This window comes from Alosa alosa, chromosome 6, assembly GCF_017589495.1.
Source record: "Alosa alosa isolate M-15738 ecotype Scorff River chromosome 6, AALO_Geno_1.1, whole genome shotgun sequence".
Lineage (NCBI taxonomy): Eukaryota > Metazoa > Chordata > Actinopteri > Clupeiformes > Clupeidae > Alosa > Alosa alosa.
In genome coordinates, this window is record NC_063194.1 from 11,823,303 (window position 1) to 11,844,709 (window position 21,407).

Genomic DNA, 21,407 nt, shown 5'->3' on the forward strand with positions numbered 1-21,407 from the left:
ATCTGTTCTTCAGTACCTCTATAGATAGATAGATAGATAGATACATTATACTTTATATGTACTACCTGTACTGTATGTCACTTGTCAATGAAAAAAAACCCCTTCAACTTAACTTCAGACTTAAGCAACATTATGCACACAATTTCCCCATTTTTACCCAGATAGCAAGAGGCTAGCGGACTACTGTCGGCCCACTGGGGGCAGATCTGGCGGTCCACTGGCAGGCTGCCGACAAATGCCCCAATATGAAATGTTATTAAGATGAAGTATAACTGAATAAAGAGTTTGGACCACAAGTGTTGCCACTTGTCTTTTCTTAATATAACTGAATAAATGAAAAAGAGTTCGGTCCATAAGTTTTGCCACATGTCTTTTCTTAATATTCAGAACAAGTTAAATTAAAAGTGATGGTGGTCCATCAATGGACTAGAAGCGGCGTGCCACCAGTGGTTCGGTATCTGCAAATGTTGCTACCTGGTTAATGGCAGCTAGCTTTAGCATCATCTACAAATTAATTTGTTAATATTGTCAAACCATCAAATTCATGATGGTGTGTAGTTATGTAAAGGACAAATACCTGTCATTCCTGTTAGCCACCCAGTTTATACACAATGTCTTGGCCTGAGTACAATATAATAAAAGAAGAAAGAACAGTTAGCATCCTAACAGCGTGTTAACATTGCTGTTTTTGGTGTTGATGCATGGTGCAAGGTCAAAACCTCTTCCTTACTGCTTCTGTAATTTGAATTTACCTGCAGACTCTCCGAGCAGCTGGAAAGACCTACATGATCTTCTTCGTGGTAATGATCTTCCTTGGCTCTTTCTACCTCATCAACCTCATTCTGGCTGTGGTTGCCATGGCGTACGCCGAGCAGAATGAGGCCACTATGGCTGAAGCTAAAGAAAAGGAGGAAGAGTACGCCAAGATCCTGGAGCAACTGAAGAAGCAAACTGTTGAGGTCAGGGGTCTGGGATAAAATAGAGGCTTTTTGGCTGTTCATCCAAGAAAATCACGAGAAACTCTATTAGCTTCAAAACTACCAATGGGAAAAAAATATTCTTTCTTTTTCAGACCAAAACACTGTTGTAAAATTGCTATGCATCAGAGAATACTACATACTGTTCATCCTTAAAGCTTTCATTGAAGAAGAATGTAGAGCTTTATTGGTAAATGGCAAACTGACTGTTAAATTTGTTTACAACAGAGGCAAGGCAGACTAGCCAGCAGCAAGCTGTCCCTGTCGAGTCAGAACAGTAAGGGTGGAGGAACAGAGGATGATCATAGTGATGATGACCGAAGCCTTGGCAAAGATGGAGAGGTCAAGAGGGCCCTCAAGGATGAGGAGGTGAGATAGCCATATTGTTTTAGAAATAGCAAGCAAGCCAAAACCCAAATTCATTGACTTGTCCATTACCTTTATCTAGCCTGATATTTCCTGTCATTTTGAATAATGCAGCTTTTCCATAAAATATTGACATCCAACTAGAAATGTAATGCCAGACGATTTCCAAAGATCAAAGATTAAGGGTAATATACTGTATAATATTCGAGTACCCTGGGCAAATGACATCCTGGCATTTAGTTGTGTAAAAAGGTTAAAGTGAAAAGTATTAAATGACCCCTGCAGTCACTATAAATGAGTTATGGGACATTCAAATGTTCATGCAATCACACTCTTTATTTCACAAAGCAAAAACAAACACATGAATTGTGCTTAAAAGTGTATACACATACATCTAACCCGATGCTTGCATTTCTTGTTTGCCAAAATACAGTCTGCAGGGAACATAGTGAAGTCCAATGGCAGCATGGACTACCTGCAGGTCCCTGGGGAGCAAGAGAGGAAAGGCAGTGCTGTCAGTGCCACCAGCGCCCTCAGTGCTACCAGTGCCGTGTCAGCAGCAAGCAACACCATGGACGGTATCCATCCATCCATCCATACAATGATTTACATTTATCTACACAGTGGGGCCTAGTTAGAGTGAAAGGCAAAGTGCAAAGTCTTAAAGGAATGAGGCATGATGTTAAAGATGTACCCGGAGTGTAGGACTGTAGATGCCTTGCAGCTCTAGCTGTTGGCTGCAGCAACTTGAGCTAGGTAGCACCGTTTTTTTGTTTGTTTTATTTTGTACCGTTAGTACTCGGTGACCTCGACAAACAGAGATCTATATGAAAAATTGCCGGAATTCTCCTTTAGGTCTAACTAGGGTTGAAGCAGAGGTTAGTAATAATCATGGGTCTTTGGTACCCTGGAAATCCAGAGTTCTCACGAGATCACAATGGAATTGTCTCTGCGAGACACTGGCAAAGAGCAATGATGCACTTTACTTTTGCCCCAACATTCCGGGGAACCAGCTAAACTGATGAAGAAAGTGCTGCAACGTTGGAGGACAGTACACATTGGTCGTAGTGTTATCCGATTGCGTCTAAGTCCGAAATCATTCAGAGTAAACATGGTCTAGTGTTATCCAATTGCGTGAAGTGAGATTTTTAAATGCATGCTTGTTGCCGCCCCTCGAGTTGGGCCATTACATTGTTCTTGGCCAGATCCTTAATCTTTCTAGATTATCAGGGTCTGGATTTTCCAGGCTAGGTCTTTGGTCTAACTATAGCTAATTTAATCTCTAGGCAAAATATATTTAGTATTATAACACCTCAAGCACAAACATTGATTTACATCGATCCAAAATCCTGAACCACCCCTTTAATTTAGAGCCAAAGGATTGTGAGGAGCTTTTCACTGAATTTGACAAAAGTGTGTATTGGTATCACATCCATGGACTCCAACTTTAAAGTTATATATATATATATATTCCTTTGCTCCCAAAACATCTTAATTGATGATTATGTACAGTATATGCCTACACAAGACCGTGGCCTACTGGTTAGCGCTTCGGACTTGTAACCCCGGACTTCGAACCCCGACAAGTAGGCACGGCTGAAGTGCCCTTGAGCAAGGCACCTAACCCCTCACTGATCCCCGAGCGCCGCTGTTATGCAGGCAGCTCACTGCGCCGGGATTAGTGTGTGCTTCACCTTACTGTGTGTTCACTGTGTGCTGAGTGTGTTTCACTACTGTAATTCACGGATTGGGATAAATGCAGAGACCAAATTTCCCTCATGGGATCAAAATAGTATATACTTAATATATATACAAGACATGAAACACAGAGGTTTCTCATTGTTAAGCAGGTGTGTGGCTTGTTACTATAATGAACCCTGTGTTATAAGAACTGTACCCTGTCAATCTTAATCTAATTGTGCAGTCAACAAACCAAGCAGAGGCTTGTCTATTTGAAAGGGCTTAGCGCAGCATTGTCAGGTGTTAGGAATAGCCTGATGTCAAGGGAGAGTATTGACACCTCTGCCTTGATTTTAGACTCTGGAAGACTGTGAAGACACAATACAAGTTTATAAGGGTCTGAACAAGCCTGTTAACACTGGAGGGAGAGGGGGTGTACACATTTCCAAAATATTTCTAACTATTCCACCATGTGATAGATAGATACATGTACAAGCATAGACCATTTAAAATCAACAGCTATTTGATCATGCAGACTTGGTAAATGGATATTGTAGATTGTGAAATCAGTTGAAGCTGATTGTTGTAGGATTATGAACACATGGTCAATTTATTGTAACAGGATCATTTGTGTTGTGTACTAAAGAGTCAGCAAGACAACCCTTTCCTGTTCATTGACAGAACTTGAAGAGCTTCAGAGGCCATGCCCCCCTTTCTGGTACAAGTTTGCGGACATCTTTCTGAAGTGGAACTGCTGTCCTCCATGGATCATCTTTAAGAAGTGGGTGTATTTTGTGGTGATGGACCCATTTGTGGACCTAGGCATCACCATCTGCATTGTGCTCAACACTCTTTTCATGGCCATGGAACACTATCCAATGACAGAAGAGTTTGAGAATATGCTTACAGTGGGGAATCTGGTAAGAAAATACAAAAAAGAATGCTTGCACACACACACACACACACACACACACACACACACACACACGAATATCCAGCCTGTTTTGACATCCTTGACTGGGTTTTAGTTTTAGGTGGCTAAGCTTGTTCTACATGCAGATTTCTAAAAGGCAAAAACGTAGTAAAGGTTGATTCTCTACATGTCTTCTCTCTCTTTCTGTCTCTCGTTCTTTCTCTCTGCCTGGTACCATTCTGACAGGTCTTCACAGGGATCTTCGCAGCTGAGATGGTTTTCAAGCTCATCGGCATGGACCCGTATTATTATTTCCAGGTGGGCTGGAACATCTTCGACAGCATCATCGTGACCATGAGCCTGGTGGAGCTGGGTCTGGCTGATGTCCAGGGCCTATCTGTGCTGCGCTCCTTCCGTTTGGTGAGATTATTGAGCGGAGTGTCAGAACCATCAGGACTGGGGCAGTGTTGTAGTGTTGCAACCATTCAGTTTTCCTTCATACTTCCTTCCTACTCTGATTTTATTATCTCTCTTCATTTTTCATTCATGGTGTTTCTGTGATAAGATGTGTTTGTGTAATTGTGACTGTGATTGTGTGTGTGTGCCTGTGTGTGTTTGTGTGTGTGTGTGTTGTTCATCAATAATTCCATATTTCAAGGATGAGCATTTATGTGCGTTCTAGTAATGTCCATCTATGTGTTTTTTTGGTTACACTTTACTTGACAGTATCATGAACGTGTCATAAACAAGTCATAAACGTTTATGATATAACACTTCTGTTAGAGTTAAGGTTAGGATTAGAGGTTAGAGGTTAGGATCAGGGTTAGGGTTAGGGTTCATGTGTCATGAACCCTCATGATGTGTCATGTCACTCTTATGTCGATACTGTCAAGTAAAGTGTTACTGTTTTTTTTTTATCAGAATTTGGTTAGCATGTCATAGCTTTAGGCAAAGCCATGCTTTTTAATTGTGAACATTTGTGTTGGGGTTTGGATGCAGATGCGCGTCTTCAAACTGGCCAAGTCCTGGCCCACCCTCAACATGCTGCTCCGCATCATTGGCAACTCTGTTGGCGCCCTGGGCAACCTGACTCTTGTCCTTGGCATCATCGTCTTCATCTTTGCCGTGGTGGGCATGCAGCTATTCGGCAAGAACTACAGTGATTGCGTGTGCAAGATTGCAGAGGACTGTGTGTTGCCCCGCTGGCACATGCAGGACTTTTTCCACTCCTTCCTCATCATTTTTCGCATCCTGTGCGGGGAGTGGATTGAGACCATGTGGGACTGCATGGAGGTGGCTGGTCAAGGAATGTGCCTCGTTGTCTTCATGATGGTCATGGTCATCGGTAACCTAGTGGTGAGTCAGTTGGTACAACACTCCTGTCATTGCAATCAGTTATACTGTAATAATAACGGCTGCATGGAACAATATAAATTATTTGACTGAATTAGTTTTGGGTGCATGTGTCCTGCAAACAACAAAGGAGGTTTATGTGTTGGACATCCTGTTTTTAAAAGGCCAGATGGGGGCCACCACTTGCTACCACTGGCACTCTAATGAAGGTCAGCAGAATGCTAGTGGTTGCATCTTTAACAAACAGCAGGCTCTGAGAAAGTCCAGTAAATTTGTGGCAAATGAGCTGTTTTTGGCACTCCCCACTCCGGAACTGATTCCATGTTTACGTCAACGGGCAGCATGGTTGACCGTAAGATAGGGGATACGAGTCGGTGACACGGCGATAGAGGGTTCTCTACCAGAAAGCCTCCGATTACCAGTACAATGTGTTATGCAGGACACACTGAACTAAGTCTATATCAACACACACTTTATTCTGTTCCTGCCTAGGTCCTGAACCTCTTCCTGGCCTTGCTGTTGAGCTCCTTCAGTGGAGACAACCTGGCCCCACCGGACGATGATGGAGAAAACAACCTCCAGATCGCCATTGGGAGAATCACCTGGGGCATTGACTGGGCCAAAGCCTTCATCATAGGACATGTTAGGAGGCTTCTTGGGATAAAACCCAAAAAGGGTGAGGGGGAAGAAGAGGATGAGGATCAGGAGGATCACGTCAAGTGCAACAATTTGGTCCTGAGAAACCTGGACTCAGGTGAGCCTGAGCTGAAGAAAGTGGATGGGGTGTGGGGCTGGGCGGAAGACACCGGCAATAACGGGTCGTTTACTAACGCTCTGACCCTCAACGTGCCCATGGCCAAGGGAGAGTCGGACTTTGACACTCACGATGAGGACAGCACTTCAGAGTATGAGAACGAGGCAGAAGATGATGAGAAGACTAAGGTATGTTGAAATTCATGTGTTTCTTTTCAAAGTTTTTGTCATATGGAAATAAGCAACTGTAGAAAGTTTGTCAACTAAGTGTCCAACCTGAGCAGTAGAAAATTGGTTTCAGCAATGAAAAGGAATCTAAACTTTCATTTCAGATGAGTATGACTGCTGCTGAGGATGCTATTAGTCTTATGCATTGATACCACCAAGTAAACATCAGTATAGTATAGAATGTATTCATATTCAGATTGTAGTAAACATGTTATGAACATTGATATTTATTTGAATCTTTGGAATCTAGGTTAAGCATTTTATAACTGTTTCATAATAAAACACTAAACACTGTTAGCTCTTTTGGTATGGTGCTTGGTGTGGTATGGTATGAAGACTGATATTTCAGAACGTTCTGGACAGCTTCTCCTACTCTTCATAAACTTTCATGTGTGACACGATGAAGAAAGGTAGAAGCCTCCCTGACTCTAGGGTTTCAGTATCATCTTCCTCAAGCTCAAGCTAGAAACCTTTTTGCATTGAAGCTAAGGAACCACTTTCAAAAGCTTGACGGGAGTAGCACATTGCTTGGTTGTCTGATCACCGATCCTTTGGTGCTTGTGTCAGCACTACTGTGTCTCCTAGATCACTGTGAACCAGTGGTCTCTCATAGCATCTGCAGACTGCATCTACGTCAGGGGTTTATGTTGGGATGGGGTAACCTCACGGCAACAGACCGTGGGAACCGGGGCTAACACAGCATTAGAAGCATTAGAAGCGCTCACTCAAGTCTACTTTCTATCTGTCTGTCTGTCTGTCTGTCTGTCTCTCTCTCTATAAAATTTTGCCATGGAGGTTCAGATGATGGCTGTAATGGTCAGCTATAGTGGCTGGATAGATGACCTAACACAGCACTTGTTTCATTGGGACACTCCTAAAACCCAAACCCTTAAGTGGGAGTAGAACTGGATCTAGGGCTGGCATGTTCCTTCATTACATTAAATAACTGATCACATGATTGATGGACCTGGTTCCACACGTGTTCCATCTTAACCGTAGGTGGTGACAAACAAATAAAACAACCTGTGAAAAGTGTATCTGCAGCATTTCTGAAAGCATTTTTGACTGTGTGCAGCACTATGGGTGAGGGTGAGGCCAGCTTGTGGACTCTGCGTCATGAAAGAGGTTATCAATGTTTCCCACAGTGGCCAAAGCATGCGTGTGCTTGTTTGTTTACCCATCAATCTCTAAACGACAAGCTGCCACATCAGTGAAAGAGGACGACCATGTGAATCTGTGGGTGAAGATTTACACAAGTGAGCACCCGTCAAGTGTCCTCAATCTATCCTCATGCTACCAAATATAGCTCACCTTACACCACGTCCATGTACTGTAAAACTACATGGATTGCCTTACAATTTATTCATCATGCCCACAGGCACCAATCTTTAGTGTCATCACAAAATTTAAATAGTACCACAATGACCGAACAACTTAAACCAGATCCTAATGTAACCAGGTTAAATAGCATTCATTTTTTCTTGACATAGCAAGAATTATTCCTGACCGTAATGCTTCTCTATACTTTGATACAGTGCTCCACTTTTCACAAAATGATTACTCCCCACATGCCCAAACGTACATAATGGGCACACAAACAGAAGAGAGTGCATGCACGCTTAATTCCACCTCAAATGTATATCAAGTACTTGTCAGCAAAACAGCATTTTTTCCTCCAAAAAAATCCACAAACATTAAAGCAAAACTGTATGCTCACAAAATACAGTAAGAGAGAGAAAAAAAACATGACTGCCTTGCCATTCTGTTGTCTAGGTATCCACACTGCCAGATAATGCATTTATTCTGTAAATTATACCACTTCAATTTTCTTTAGAAAGTCCAAGGAAAGTTTTTCTTCCACACACACTCCACACACTCTCTATCCGCAACATTTCTCCCCGTCTTTCATTTGCTCACACCAAAAAAAACATATACAATGTTACTGTGCTTTACTGTGCTATACTATGTTAAAGGCGCAAAACAGAAAGCTAGCTTGCTACTTCCTCCCCCTTCATCCCGTGCAACTGTGATTTGATGGAAGTTTGTTATGTTTTTATGGGCAAGTTTTGCCCAAGTTGTTGTGGCCGTTTTTGGAGCCTGGGTTGTCCACAGAGATTGTGTTTTTTTACAGTATTTTCAGGATACAGGCAGCTAGCGGATGGTGAGGTGATGTTTGCTGTAAGTGACAAAAAATGTTTTAGCCTAAAAAAAACGAACCTTTAAGCTATGCTTCATTTGTCCATAATGATCTAATACTACACAGTACTGCACTACTACACTATACTATACTAAGCTATTATAGCAAATGCTTTACAAACCACAACACAACTCATCCACCCTGCTGCTCTAAAATAACAGTATTATATGTTGGGTGTTTTTCACCATGTCCCAGAAGGAGGATAATGCTGACGACACTTCCCAGTGCAGTACAGTGGACAAGGGTCCTCCGATAGTGGAGGTGGAGGAAGAGGAAGAGGAAGACATCTTGCCTGACGAGTGCTACACTGAGAGTAAGTCTCACAGAGAGGAAATGTGTTTAAATGTGTTTAAATGTGTGTTCACTCTTTATTCTGTGTTCTTGTGTGCTTAATGAATCACAGTTATATCAGCAGCCTTTTGTGTTTCAGTCAGCGACAGGTATCATCAAGAATGCCATTTGTTGAAGCCAGAGGGTCAAGTTGGTTTGAATGTTGGATAATGATCAAATAGGGAACAACTGACCTGTATCTGTCTGTGATATATCTGTGATAACCCTGCAGGCCTAGTTTAGGTAGCATTGGCAAAGCTTTCTCTTATTTTCACTTTTCCCTGTGCCCACAAACAGACTGTATCCGCCGTTGTCCTTGCCTGACCCTGGACATCACCGAAGGTAAAGGGAAAATATGGTGGACCCTCCGGCGCACTTGCTTTACAATAGTGGAGCACAGCTACTTTGAGACCTTCATCATTTTTATGATCCTGCTTAGCAGTGGTGCTCTGGTAAGCTGGGATTCAAAGATAATTAGACATGTTTGAGTTAGAATCAGAAATAGTTTATAGGCCAAGAGTATTCACACTTACACTAGATTGACTCATCATTGACACATAATTGACATATACAGTATTGTGTGTTTTGACACATACAAGGAATTTGCCTACAGTTACTGGTGGCTCCCTCAAGAAAATATATTATACACAAAGAGACACACATACAGATATTATAAAAACACTAAAGTGCTTAATAATGTGTATGCCATCATATGATGCAGTTTGCATGAAGATTTAATGTGTGCTCCTTAATGTGTGCTCTAAGTACTGTTGAATTAATCTTTTATAATAAAATCTGAATGGACACTGAGAATGTACCAGTAGTGATCACTTATTGCATGCTATTTCACAGGCCTTCGAGGACATCTACATTGAGCAAAGAAGAATGATTAAGATCATTCTGGAATATGCTGATCAGGTGTTCACATATGTCTTCATCGTAGAGATGCTCCTCAAATGGGTAGCTTATGGCTTCAAAGTCTACTTTACCAATGCCTGGTGTTGGCTGGACTTCCTTATTGTTGATGTAAGTGTTACTTGAAGGTGAATGTTAGTGGGCTGTATTTTGGGTACCAGCGCATGTTCGTTATTCACCCGCGCAAAGTTGAATTCGGTATTTTGCACGTTTATATTTCAAGCATTGCGCCCAGGGGTGTGGCAATAGGGAGGGGCCTGGCGCGTTGTCTAAAAATTGCTATCATACACCACCTAAACCTGGTCAGAAGTCAATGGCGAGTTGTTCATATGCTATTTTAAGAGCGCATGTTAACAGTCATATTGGCACCATCCTTCTATCATTCATGAACGCACATCAGCACACGTCCATGTAAAGCATTACAAATTGCACGATTACAATGGGAAACATAATTAGAATAAAGATATTACGAAATACTGTACATCTCATGATGAGTTATTCACCATCATTTGCAAATTGGTAATGACGGTTAAAAGTGATTAGGGGAGAGGCGAGAGACACGTATGGGGCACAACTGAAGACGCACTGTCACGAGATATAAGCAACTCCTCTGCAGGATAAATGTTGTTTTATTCAGTCATTCGAGCAACATTAGGGTAAGTGTTGCTTTTTCCAGCCTATATGTTTTCGGTGGTAACCCATTGTCAGTCAATAGTGAAAGTAACTGCATATAACTGTCTTGTTGACTGGCTCCTTGGTGAAAAGTCAAAGTCGTGTGCAAATGCGTGAAGGCTATGCTAGGTTTTAGTAAAGCATGGTTTAAGAATGACTATTCGAATCCATACGGTCTCGCAAGCAGCCTCCTTCACATGCGCCGCTGAATGCCAAAATACCGATGCATTTATTTGACATATCGCGTTTGCGCCGTTAAAGCATAGTTCGAATTACAGGGGGTACTGGGGGGTACTATACCCCCCAATGAAGACCCAGTACCCCCCAAAGAGACAGAAATATCAGTTTTGGGGGGGTCAGATAATTTTTCTGATATTATGAAAAATATCATTACAGTTACAATACAAGTCAACTCCTGTTTTCACTGTAGGAACACTTTAATGTAAAGCGATTTCAGAAACCCCTAAGCAACTGAGCAAGTGTCAACATTGAATGACAAAACGCTAGGTAAATTCCTCCAGTAGGCTAAATTCGGTTTGCTGCTGAGGTGCATGGGTAAATGTAAGTTGCTAACTGACGTCTAGCTTGTTGAAAATGTGTTATTTTACAACCTTCATTTATAAACGTGTTTGTTCTTTCATAGCTCATGTCACCTCTTCATACATTGAATTACTGGCTATTTACCTGCTACTTACTTACCCACTGAGGCTAGTAAAGTGTACCTTGGTTAGTTAGCAAGGTAATTCTCTATTTAAATAAACCTTTACATTGTGGTGAGGTAAAGTCGATTGTCATTTCAAAGGAGATGAACTCCATAGCCTAGGTATTCTTTCTCATTATATCTTGAATAAATTATTGTGCCCTTTTGAAATTAGTTCGGCACAGATCCTGTGTTTTTATATTACCGGTATGCACAAGAGGGTCTGATGTAGCTAAGCCTACATCAGTGAAACCTAATGGAAACATAAAAGACCCAAGTAGCCTAGGCTAAATATGTGCTAGTATTTGAATTTGTTTTAATTGGTTGGTATTGTTTTTACATTCTATTATTTCCTATTTTTAGTTTGATAAATGTAGTTTCATCTGAGAACCCTGATACTATCTTAATGAAACTATTTTTTATCTACAAACAATTACATTAAAAGTGTAGGTGCAGTTAGGTTTTATACACTGTTCGTGTCATATGTGTTAAGGACCAGCAGACAAGAGAGGCACAGGATAAAAGCCGTGAGCATGCCGCAGGGAGACAAGATGAGGGCAGAGGGCAGAGTTGATCAAAACAGTTCTCTTTTGGATATACAGTATAAAAACGATGAGATATTCTGTAGCCTACTGATTATCAGTTTGTCGCATGTTTAGACCTTGTATGTGTGTTGCACAACAAATGTTGCACTTGGCGATCACGGTGGGGATTGATATGGTAATGGACCATTATGGTCAGAAGAAGTGAAGGAGCAGTACCCTCCTAGCCTGACGAGCCAGACCCACATTAAAATGTAGGGTCTGGGCACTCACCGTCGCAGTGCTCAGTCTGAGGGGCGGGATAATCAGTTGTCTTTCAAATTCCCTCTGCACGCAATAGGACAGCGGCAGCGCTATGAGTCCCATACGTTTCCCACCAGCGGAGCTAGTTGGCTAGTTCAAACGTTTGCCAACTTAATAAAAGCTTAACTCGTGTCACACTGTTCGCCAGCAGCAACATCCATCTTATTTGTTTTCAAGTAGCAGGGAATTCAAGCCAAACCGTTGCAACTCTGCCATCAATCATTATGTTAAGCCCACCTAACGACTCTATATACGATTTCATTGGCCTGATTAAGTTTCGATTTCTGGAGCTCACAAGCCAACGGAGAGTTGCTAGACTAGCCCTGGCATTGCTGCCGCTAGGGACGCGTCTAGATTTCTAGGCTAGTACCCCCCAATTATGGTGGGGTAATTCGCACTCTGCGTTAAAGGGAATGACAGATGTCATTCTCATTGGTTTAAAATTATGTTACGCCCCAAACACACCCATATGACTGATTAAAAAACCTAGGAACATCTTGTTGCGCCATGCGCTCCACGTTTGATAACGAAACCCCTCCCAATGTGAACTGGACATCCTACTAAATTTGAATAGACTTTTGACGAGTGACGATGCACTTTAGAATGTCATGATAGGGCCCAGTATGTTAAATTATTATGTTAAATGTTTTTTTTGTATAGGCCTATTATGAACACATAAAGCATGGAGGAAGAAATTCCTCTGATACTTTCAATTTTGGTAGTGGCACATAAGGCAGTTCAAGTGGTTGCACAGGCATAGACTAAACTTGGAATGGCAAACTTGATAAAATGGTAAACATGGTAAAATGGTGTTCTGTATTTTGTAACCCACACTTTCACATTGAGGATTCAACACAATTGTCTAGGCCTATGCATAAATATGCTGTTTATAAGTAGGCCTATTCCCACTCAGCTGGGAATACATGGGTGTTGAGTGTTTGCACAGCACAATACCTGCATATGCAGTTATTCCTGATTCCACAAATTGCCTGCAAGGCATTTCAGGTTCCATGCAAGAAATCATTTTCAACTTTTACTTGTGTATTTCATTCCCTAACCTAGATTCAACAGCAGAACTTGTTATGTTTAAAGAAAAAAATCTCACCATTAAGTCTCAGTTTGTCTTTTCTTAGGTTTCCATTATCAGCTTGACAGCCAACATCCTGGGCTACTCAGAGCTGGGGCCAATCAAGTCCTTACGAACCCTCAGGGCCCTAAGGCCCCTCAGAGCCCTGTCTAGATTTGAAGGGATGAGGGTGAGTTTTGGAATCACTATATGTAGCGAAAGTACCGAGTACTGTTGGTATAAAAACAATCTGTTTTACCTAGCTCAATTTGCTGCAGCCAACAGTTAGAGCTTACATGCTACACTCTGGGGGCATGTTCATGAGCCCCCACGTTCATGCCCCCAGAGTGTAGCGTTGTAGCTGCTGGCTGTTGGCTGCAGCAACTCGAGCTAAATAAAACCAATTGTTTTCGTTCTTTAGTACCAACAGTACTTGACCTGCATGCATTTTAGCATTAACCAGGGTTCCTACGCAGTATGGAAAACCTGGAAAAGTATGGAATTTGATTTTAGTAATTTCCAGGTCTGGATAAGTATGGAAAAAAGAAACAAGGGTATGGAGAAATATTTGTGTTTCCAGACTATTGCATCTACAGTACTAATCACTTCACTCAACATACAATTATATGGGGGTCCTCAGAAAAAAAATTCTCCCACAAGGGGACCCTGGTACCAAAACCAAATCGAGAACCCCTGTTCTATGCAAGTGCCCTACACCATTGTGCACTGGTATGTTTGCGTAGCTCTGCTATTTTCGGCTGAAACACTGGTAGACTTTTTTGATTTTGTAAAAGATACCAAGACATACTGCATTATCTGATAAACTGTAATTGCAAACAAATAATATTGTTTATGGTGATTTCTGAGGCCTCTGCCAGCAGTGCACTAGTCTCCAACATATGTAGGCTATGCTTGTATCTACAGAGAACTAAAAATGTGAGTGCACCTTCCAACACAGCACTTCCCACAACGAAAAGTATCCAAGTTAATAATAACATTATTATACAGCTCTTCACAATGCTAGTAGAATGCTCCATTGACATAGAATATGGTCAGAAAAATGTACTGAGAAGTTTGAAAATTTGAGTATGGAAAAAGTATAGGAACCCTGATTAACATTAGCACATTGTATCTTGATTATTTTGTTTTCATAGTTTATTAGAGACCATACTTGAAATAGAAATTGGCTTATTTACACAGCCCTAGTTCATATACAGTTTTTCAGTTGATCAACCTGTTGCTTCAGGAGCATAGTGAGAGGGCTGTGATTTTATTGGCTGTTGAGCTCAAATATCGAGCTTTCACCAGAATTACAAATGACCTTTGCATGGTTTTGTCGAAACCGAATAACACAGAATTCATCCATTTTGTATTACTGTCCTGAGTCACAGTGTAGTAATGAAGTGACTAATGACTATGTCAAATCAGGGTTAGACCTATTTTGGACACAGCCCTTGCCTGAAAAAAAAAGTGTTAATGATGGAGTGTAATTATTGAAATGTTTATGTAACTGTACATAAATACAGTATAATCATGTGTAAACAATATGATGTGATGTTATTATTGATATCTCTCTTCTATATGATGTTTATGTAATTAATACATAGCAATGTAGTCATGTGTAAACAACAAGATGTAATATTAATGTTATGCTGTTCTCTCTTCTATCTGATGATGGCTGTAGGTGGTGGTGAATGCGCTAGTGGGAGCCATCCCCTCCATCTTCAATGTGCTGCTGGTCTGCCTGATCTTCTGGCTAATCTTCAGTATCATGGGTGTCAACCTCTTTGCCGGAAAGTTCTACCGTTGTGTGAACACCACCTCAGGGGAGATGTTTCTCACAGATGTGGTTAACAATAAATCAGATTGTTCTTCCCTTGAGGAGTCTGGTCTTGATGCTCGATGGACCAACCTCAAGGTTACCTACGACAATGTGGGCATGGGCTATCTTTCTCTGCTTCAAGTGGTATGTTAAAGGAATTTAACTCATATACTACCATTTCTTTCTACAGTATGTTGTAAAAACACTATTTTCAGATCTGGTTATTTATTTGTCTATTACCAGTAATGCATTTAGTTGGCACTTTTATCCAAAGTGACTTAGAGATACCAATTGCAGGGTCAGTGTCCCTGGAGCAGCTCAGTGTTAAGTGTAAATTGAACCCATTACTTTTTGTGGCTACTACATTCAAGTCAAGTTCCTTAGCCACTACATTACTATTGTTTATGGTCTTATGAAGAAGAAATTGCAGAAAATATTGTGAAATGACATTGCATCCCAAAGCCTTTAAAAGCAGAGTGTACTTTTTGGACAAATGACTACTAATTTCTTTTCTTAGTTCATTTATACTGTTAGCTCATTTACAGCCGATCGTTACTTTTAAGCTTGCCTATGTTGTCGTTTTTGGGTCAAATGGTCTTTTGAATGGGAATCGTAGAGGCACTACTATTTTGATACAAGATCGCTATTTTTAAAACACTAAGAAGGCTCGACACAACATGAAACCTTGATCGAAGTATCATCAGTGTCTCTACACATGAACTCGAGCATTGAGAACATTTTTGGTGTCACACAGAGTTTACTAAAAGAAAGGTTTTGAACAACTCACTTGGTTTTTCTGCTCGCCGCCATCTTGCCAGTCAAGGAGTGAGTTGTCCAACACTTTTCTTTCTAGTAAACTATGTCATTGCACTGAACTGCCTTGCACTATATTTATATTTGATATTAAACCACAGTCTATACTAATATTGCACTATTCCCACCCTCTTTTGAACTGTATATTGCATCTTGCCTGTGTCTGTTGAGGTGTCCAAAAAATGGATGGTAAAATCAATCTTTTGTCTTTCATACAGTCAACATTTAAGGGATGGATGGACATCATGTATGGTGCAGTTGATTCACGTGGGGTCAGTGTTCCATTATCAGCATCATAGTTGTTCGCACAAGGCTTCTGTTTTAACATTCCATATATTATTTTAAAGGTGCGATTTGTAGCCTAGGATTGTTACCGAACGTGTAGGCCAAAATCAAAACACTGGTGAACGTTCTCAAGACTACCAGACGCGAGCCTCTTCTGGGTTGCCAGATGTAATGAAGACTTAGCTAACGTTAGTTGACCTGCAGCCAGGGCTCCGAACCGGTTCAAGGAACGAAAACGAAAACCGAAAACGAATGGAATTTTACGAGGAGCGGAAACGGAAACGAAAACAAAATGGTCTTCAACTGTTCCGGAACAGAAACGTTATTCTGAAATCCACAAAACCGGTTAATAACGTTTTTTTTTTGTTCTCTATATATTTTATAAAATTTCACAAAAGCATATCCTATGTCAGGGAGACTATTTCGGTTGTGCGAAAAACAAGCCCAAAGATCTACACTGTTAATGTGAGCTAACAAGCCGCTATGTAGCCAACTACTGTAGGCTTAACAGCCTAATAATTTGATTTCTGCAGTTTGAAAAAAAAAGCTAATAAATGAACCTTTGGTCCAAATGTATATTTTTGTCTTGCTGTTGTAATGTAACCTATCCGTCTGCCACTTCGATCTTAGGCCATCTCGTGAGCGTAGGCTACTGAAACTGATTTGGAAATTGTTTGTAGCCTATGCGTAATAGCCTATTTTGCCTGTCCACGCTTATGTCGTTTTGAAGTCGGGATTTGAAATGTTTGCATAATTATAGCCTATTCTATGTAGAAGAGTTAAACGGAAATTTGAGATAGGCCTTGTCAGCAACAGACAGGTTCGTTTATAAACAGGGTTGGAATTATAGCTAAAGCCTTTGAAGATCTCCATATGGATAAAACTTAGGCTACAACCAGGTAAGGAGTTTAGCACGTATCCAGAAATATTTTTGATAAGAAATTATTTATAGGCATAGGTTAGGCCTACAGTAAGTCTGTAGGCTATGGGATGGATAGCCCATCTGAATGTTTTTGGATGCCACCTGTGATTTTATTATTTTTGGGCATAGGCTAGTCTTCTTAGACTTGATAGGCCCGCCAAACACTGCCGGAACTTTAAGAACGAACGATATTTTGCGTTCCGAACCAATTCAGGACCGATATGTTGGTGGCGGAACGCATGCAAGAACGAAAACGTTAAACATAGGCCTACCTGAACCGTTCGGAACGGAACGTTTGAAACATAATTTCGTTTTCAAGCCCTGCCTGCAGCTGCTTTAACGTTTGTCCAACCATGACCCAGCTACACATTATGGAAACAGTGAAAACAAAAAATACCTCTCTAACCAACGTAACATATTTAGCTGAAGTTAGCGATACAGATGAAGTTTAGCCTAACCTGTTGTGGAGAAATATGGCCAGCTCTCGCCAGACTTGATATTCTTAGTTTGATCGAAGACGTCCACCATCTCAGGAAGCTCCTCCGATGTCCACTTAATTTGTTTCTTGTTTTAATTTTGGAAATTTGCCTGCCTCTCGTAGGCGTTCATGACTACAACTGACAGCTGTTGACAGTTAGCCTTTGCTAATTTGGCAACCCAAATAGGAGGACGCGCTAGCCCATTATTAATACGCTATTCTAGAATTAATCGTTCAAAACATAAACAAAAATTCCAAGAGATTCCGCCCCGTAACTCATTTGTAACATCATTTTTTTCCTTGACAGATTGAAGATCAACCTGAGTATGAAGCAAACCTCTACATGTACATCTATTTCGTCATATTCATCATATTTGGCTCCTTCTTTACCCTCAATCTCTTCATTGGTGTCATCATTGACAATTTCAACCAACAGAAGGCAAAGATAAGTATCTAAGAAGTTCTATCAAAACTAAATTAATTAGTTTAAAAGTGTGTGAACTGGACAAAACTGTGGTAATACCCCAATACAACAGGACTGGTAGCTTTTGAGAAGTGATGCAGTACCCAAGAAAAAGTTATGGTACCCCAAAGAGTAAAATGTAGAAGTGACTGTAGCACCCAATGCAAAAACTCAAGCAGTCAGCATGTTCACCTGTGATTGTAAATTTATGCAGTGTACCTGTTAGAATAATTGTTTTTGTCCCTTTACTTTGGAGGCAAGGACATCTTCATGACAGAAGAACAGAAAAAGTACTACAATGCTATGAAGAAACTGGGTTCTAAGAAGCCACAGAAGCCTATACCAAGACCAGAGGTTAGTAAACAACAATACATGAGCTAGCTTGTTATCCTCTCTCACAAACTAACCACATTCAAGACATACATTCAATATGTACTCTATGTCTTAAACATCATCTTTTATATTGACCCAAAATGGCCTAACTTTTCATGTTGTCTCAAGATATGGTACCCAGTGGTGTATGTCAGCTAAATGCTGAGCTTGTTGTAGCATATCTTATCTGCTCACCTCTAGTCTTGTGTCTTTGTGTACAGTAGAAACCACTTGAAACATTAAAAATCAATCAATACAATTTAACTAATGTTTAATTGTTGTAGTTGTTGTAGTGTAGTAGTTGTAGTGTCATTAACAATTAGACATATTCTCAAAGCACTTCGTAGAGCAATGGGAATATGATTTAGCCTAATTTACATGTGAATTAAGTAAAGTAATATTGACCTAAGTGTTTCATAACTTTTCACAAGGATGACTAATTGTTCTGCAGTCTTGTGATAAGCCTTGGTGTCATTTTGGACTTACAGAACAGATTTTCAGCACTGGTCTTTGACTTGGTCACCCAACAATTCTTTGACATCCTTATCATGATATTGATCATGCTCAACATGATAACCATGATGGTGGAAACGGATGGCCAGAGTAAAGAGAAGGAGGACATACTTTTCCTCATCAACTTGGTCTTCATTGTGGTCTTCACCACAGAATGCAGTCTGAAAATGATTGCCCTCCGACAGTACTTCTTCACAATTGGCTGGAACATTTTTGACTTTGTTGTTGTTATTCTGTCTGTAGTGGGTAAGTGCAAATTATATTTTTTCCACCTTTTCTTCCATTTAATGTAATGAGGTTCCTTTTACAGTTCAGTTTGCTTCAAAAGACAGTTGTCAATTAAAGGAGAAAGTCATTTTTAACACAAAGCTCAGTTGATCATGTTAATGGAATACTGTCGGTCAAAGAAAATGAAGAAAAATCGGTGCTTTCTGACGCAAATTACACGGCAAGCGGCTAAAGCAGCCTATCAACTAAACATAATCAACTGAGCTCTGTGATAAAAATGGCCAGAGTTGTTCTTTAACTGGGTCATTCTATGAAACAGATGCCATTTGATTTGATTTGATTTGATTTGATTTGAACATTTGATGAGATACATAAGGTACAATGTAAGGTGTGATTCTAAAGCTAATAATTCAAGGGTTTTTGTTAACATGATGTACAAGAAAATACTATTCTTAAAGAGTATCACACTATTTTTAACCATCTAAAAATGGCCATTTCCATGTGTCCGGGTTGACCGACATGACATTTACATCTAAAATATCACCATGTAAATATTATATTCTTATCAAACTTTTGTTATTTTCAAAATTAAATATATTTTCCTGATGACATTAGACATTTTTTTGGTAAATATTTTATGATTTTATTTGCGTTCCTTGGTTTGACTTACCACCCCGTCACATTAACTTGTTTTGTCTGTAAAATTTAGCATACTGTTACTTTTCCATAATGTCTGCCTGTAGAGCACCCAAGAAACTAAGCGGAAAAACAAACCAAGACATTCTTTTACATTGTTTATTTGTTGTTTTTTCATTACTGTGAGAGGGTCCGTCAAGCTTAATCCAACCAGCCCGTCACGCAAATTAAACGGGAAGAACTATTTTTCAATACAGTTTTAACACTATCATTGCTAAACAAATGACATTTCTAATTGTAGGCATGCATGTTAAGTCAATAACTTGACCGCTATTGGATAACTAGAGCTATTTTATCATGAAATGTACCACCCCGTCACATACCACCCCGTCACATTTATTATATTTCAATTAGTGCTGTCAAACAATTAAATTTTTTAATCACGATTAATCGCTGAATTCCTATAGTTAATCACGATTAATCACATATTTTATCATATGATTAAAATTCTATTATTTTGCATTTCTGAACTTTCCAGGAGTCCATATTAACAATAAAGCAATTATTGTTTATCTTGATTGGGATTCAAATGAAAGCAAAGCAAGTTACTTTATTAACTGAACTTTAAGACATAGGTCTATTTGATTATTTCAAATCAAATTTCAACAGATCTGACCTGAGGCAACACAATATATTCTTCAGTAATATAGCTGATATAAACTGAAATAAATGCTACTGCAGAAGTGCATGCACAAAATGTAGGCCTACACACATTATAAAGGGCATAACAAACAGAAAATATTATATTCATACTATATTCATTATCTTTGAGTTCAGTTGAAAATAAGGAACTTTTCAACATGAGTGCATTGCCATTTTATAGGCCTAGTGCATTGCCATTTTATAGGCCTAAATATGATGCACTGTCACTTGCCACACACATCAACGCCGAAGTTTTTTAACAGGCAAACACTGGATGAACAATGGATTTTATGGAGCAGCGACCAAACATAACTGAATCGTGATTTACACGGCTGCGAAGTGCGATGGTGTGCGGAGTTGTGAAAAGAATGGAATCTAATGTAAATAAATGTCGAAAGCAGAGTGCATCGCAAATAGTAGCAGCCAAAGAGGAATATTGATAACAGAACAAGTGACGGTGAAAAAATCTTTGGCGGCACACAACTAATGCGTCAGCCTAGGCTACTACTCTTTGGCCGGCTCGTTAGCCCAACCAAGTGTGTGCAGCATGCCTTTACGTAGCCTACTAACAGCGCATCATCATAAAGATACATTTGATCTGCATCACGCCCCATTTTAGCGGAAAACATTAGCCTGGCTAGCGCCACCACTTCTCAATGAGACGTGGTCTGGGAACCAAACGTTCATTTTCTCGTATTTGAAAAAAATGCCCAGATCCGTGTATTGGGTGCCACGGATGTCTATCAAATGCGTCTGTGCATAGCTCATCATCGTCTTGCTTTCCCCCCTGTTCTGTGATTGGTTCCCTATCTCAGGCAAAAATTTGCTCCATGGTCTCCAGGCTACCTTAGCAGCGTGAATCAAATCGCGCGCAAGGCAGCATGGGAACACCCAGGCTAGGAAAACATGTTAACATTATATCATTGAAAGACAGCTAGTAATCACACATTGACGTTACATCTAGTTATTAATTCACAGGACATTCAATCATTTTACTAACACGGCAGTTATGAAGAATTGTGTTTATGTAACGTACTCATGTCGAAACGATATACATTACAACCTTATTGGTTTGCAATACCCCATGTATTATACAAATTTAGCATGTACACTTACCATAATATCCCATGTAAAACGGTTAGCTTGTGGAACTTAAGTATGACATAGCCAATTATCTC

At 40.2% G+C, this 21,407-nt stretch overlaps 1 protein-coding gene across 1 annotated transcript in view; it reads left to right on the forward strand.

The window, feature by feature from the left end:
* Positions 1-21,407, forward strand: part of scn4ab (sodium channel, voltage-gated, type IV, alpha, b) — a 46,646-nt gene that overhangs the window by 21,509 nt on the left and 3,730 nt on the right. Inside the window, exons 10-25 of the mRNA XM_048245812.1 lie at positions 759-959; positions 1,206-1,346; positions 1,777-1,921; positions 3,705-3,943; positions 4,183-4,356; positions 4,936-5,292; positions 5,782-6,231; positions 8,663-8,780; positions 9,095-9,249; positions 9,650-9,823; positions 13,063-13,185; positions 14,680-14,961; positions 15,849-15,902; positions 17,623-17,760; positions 18,028-18,132; positions 18,639-18,909. Of these exons, the coding sequence (XP_048101769.1) occupies positions 759-959; positions 1,206-1,346; positions 1,777-1,921; positions 3,705-3,943; positions 4,183-4,356; positions 4,936-5,292; positions 5,782-6,231; positions 8,663-8,780; positions 9,095-9,249; positions 9,650-9,823; positions 13,063-13,185; positions 14,680-14,961; positions 15,849-15,902; positions 17,623-17,760; positions 18,028-18,132; positions 18,639-18,909 (3,127 nt within the window). The remainder of the gene's footprint in view (positions 1-758; positions 960-1,205; positions 1,347-1,776; positions 1,922-3,704; positions 3,944-4,182; positions 4,357-4,935; positions 5,293-5,781; positions 6,232-8,662; positions 8,781-9,094; positions 9,250-9,649; positions 9,824-13,062; positions 13,186-14,679; positions 14,962-15,848; positions 15,903-17,622; positions 17,761-18,027; positions 18,133-18,638; positions 18,910-21,407) is intronic.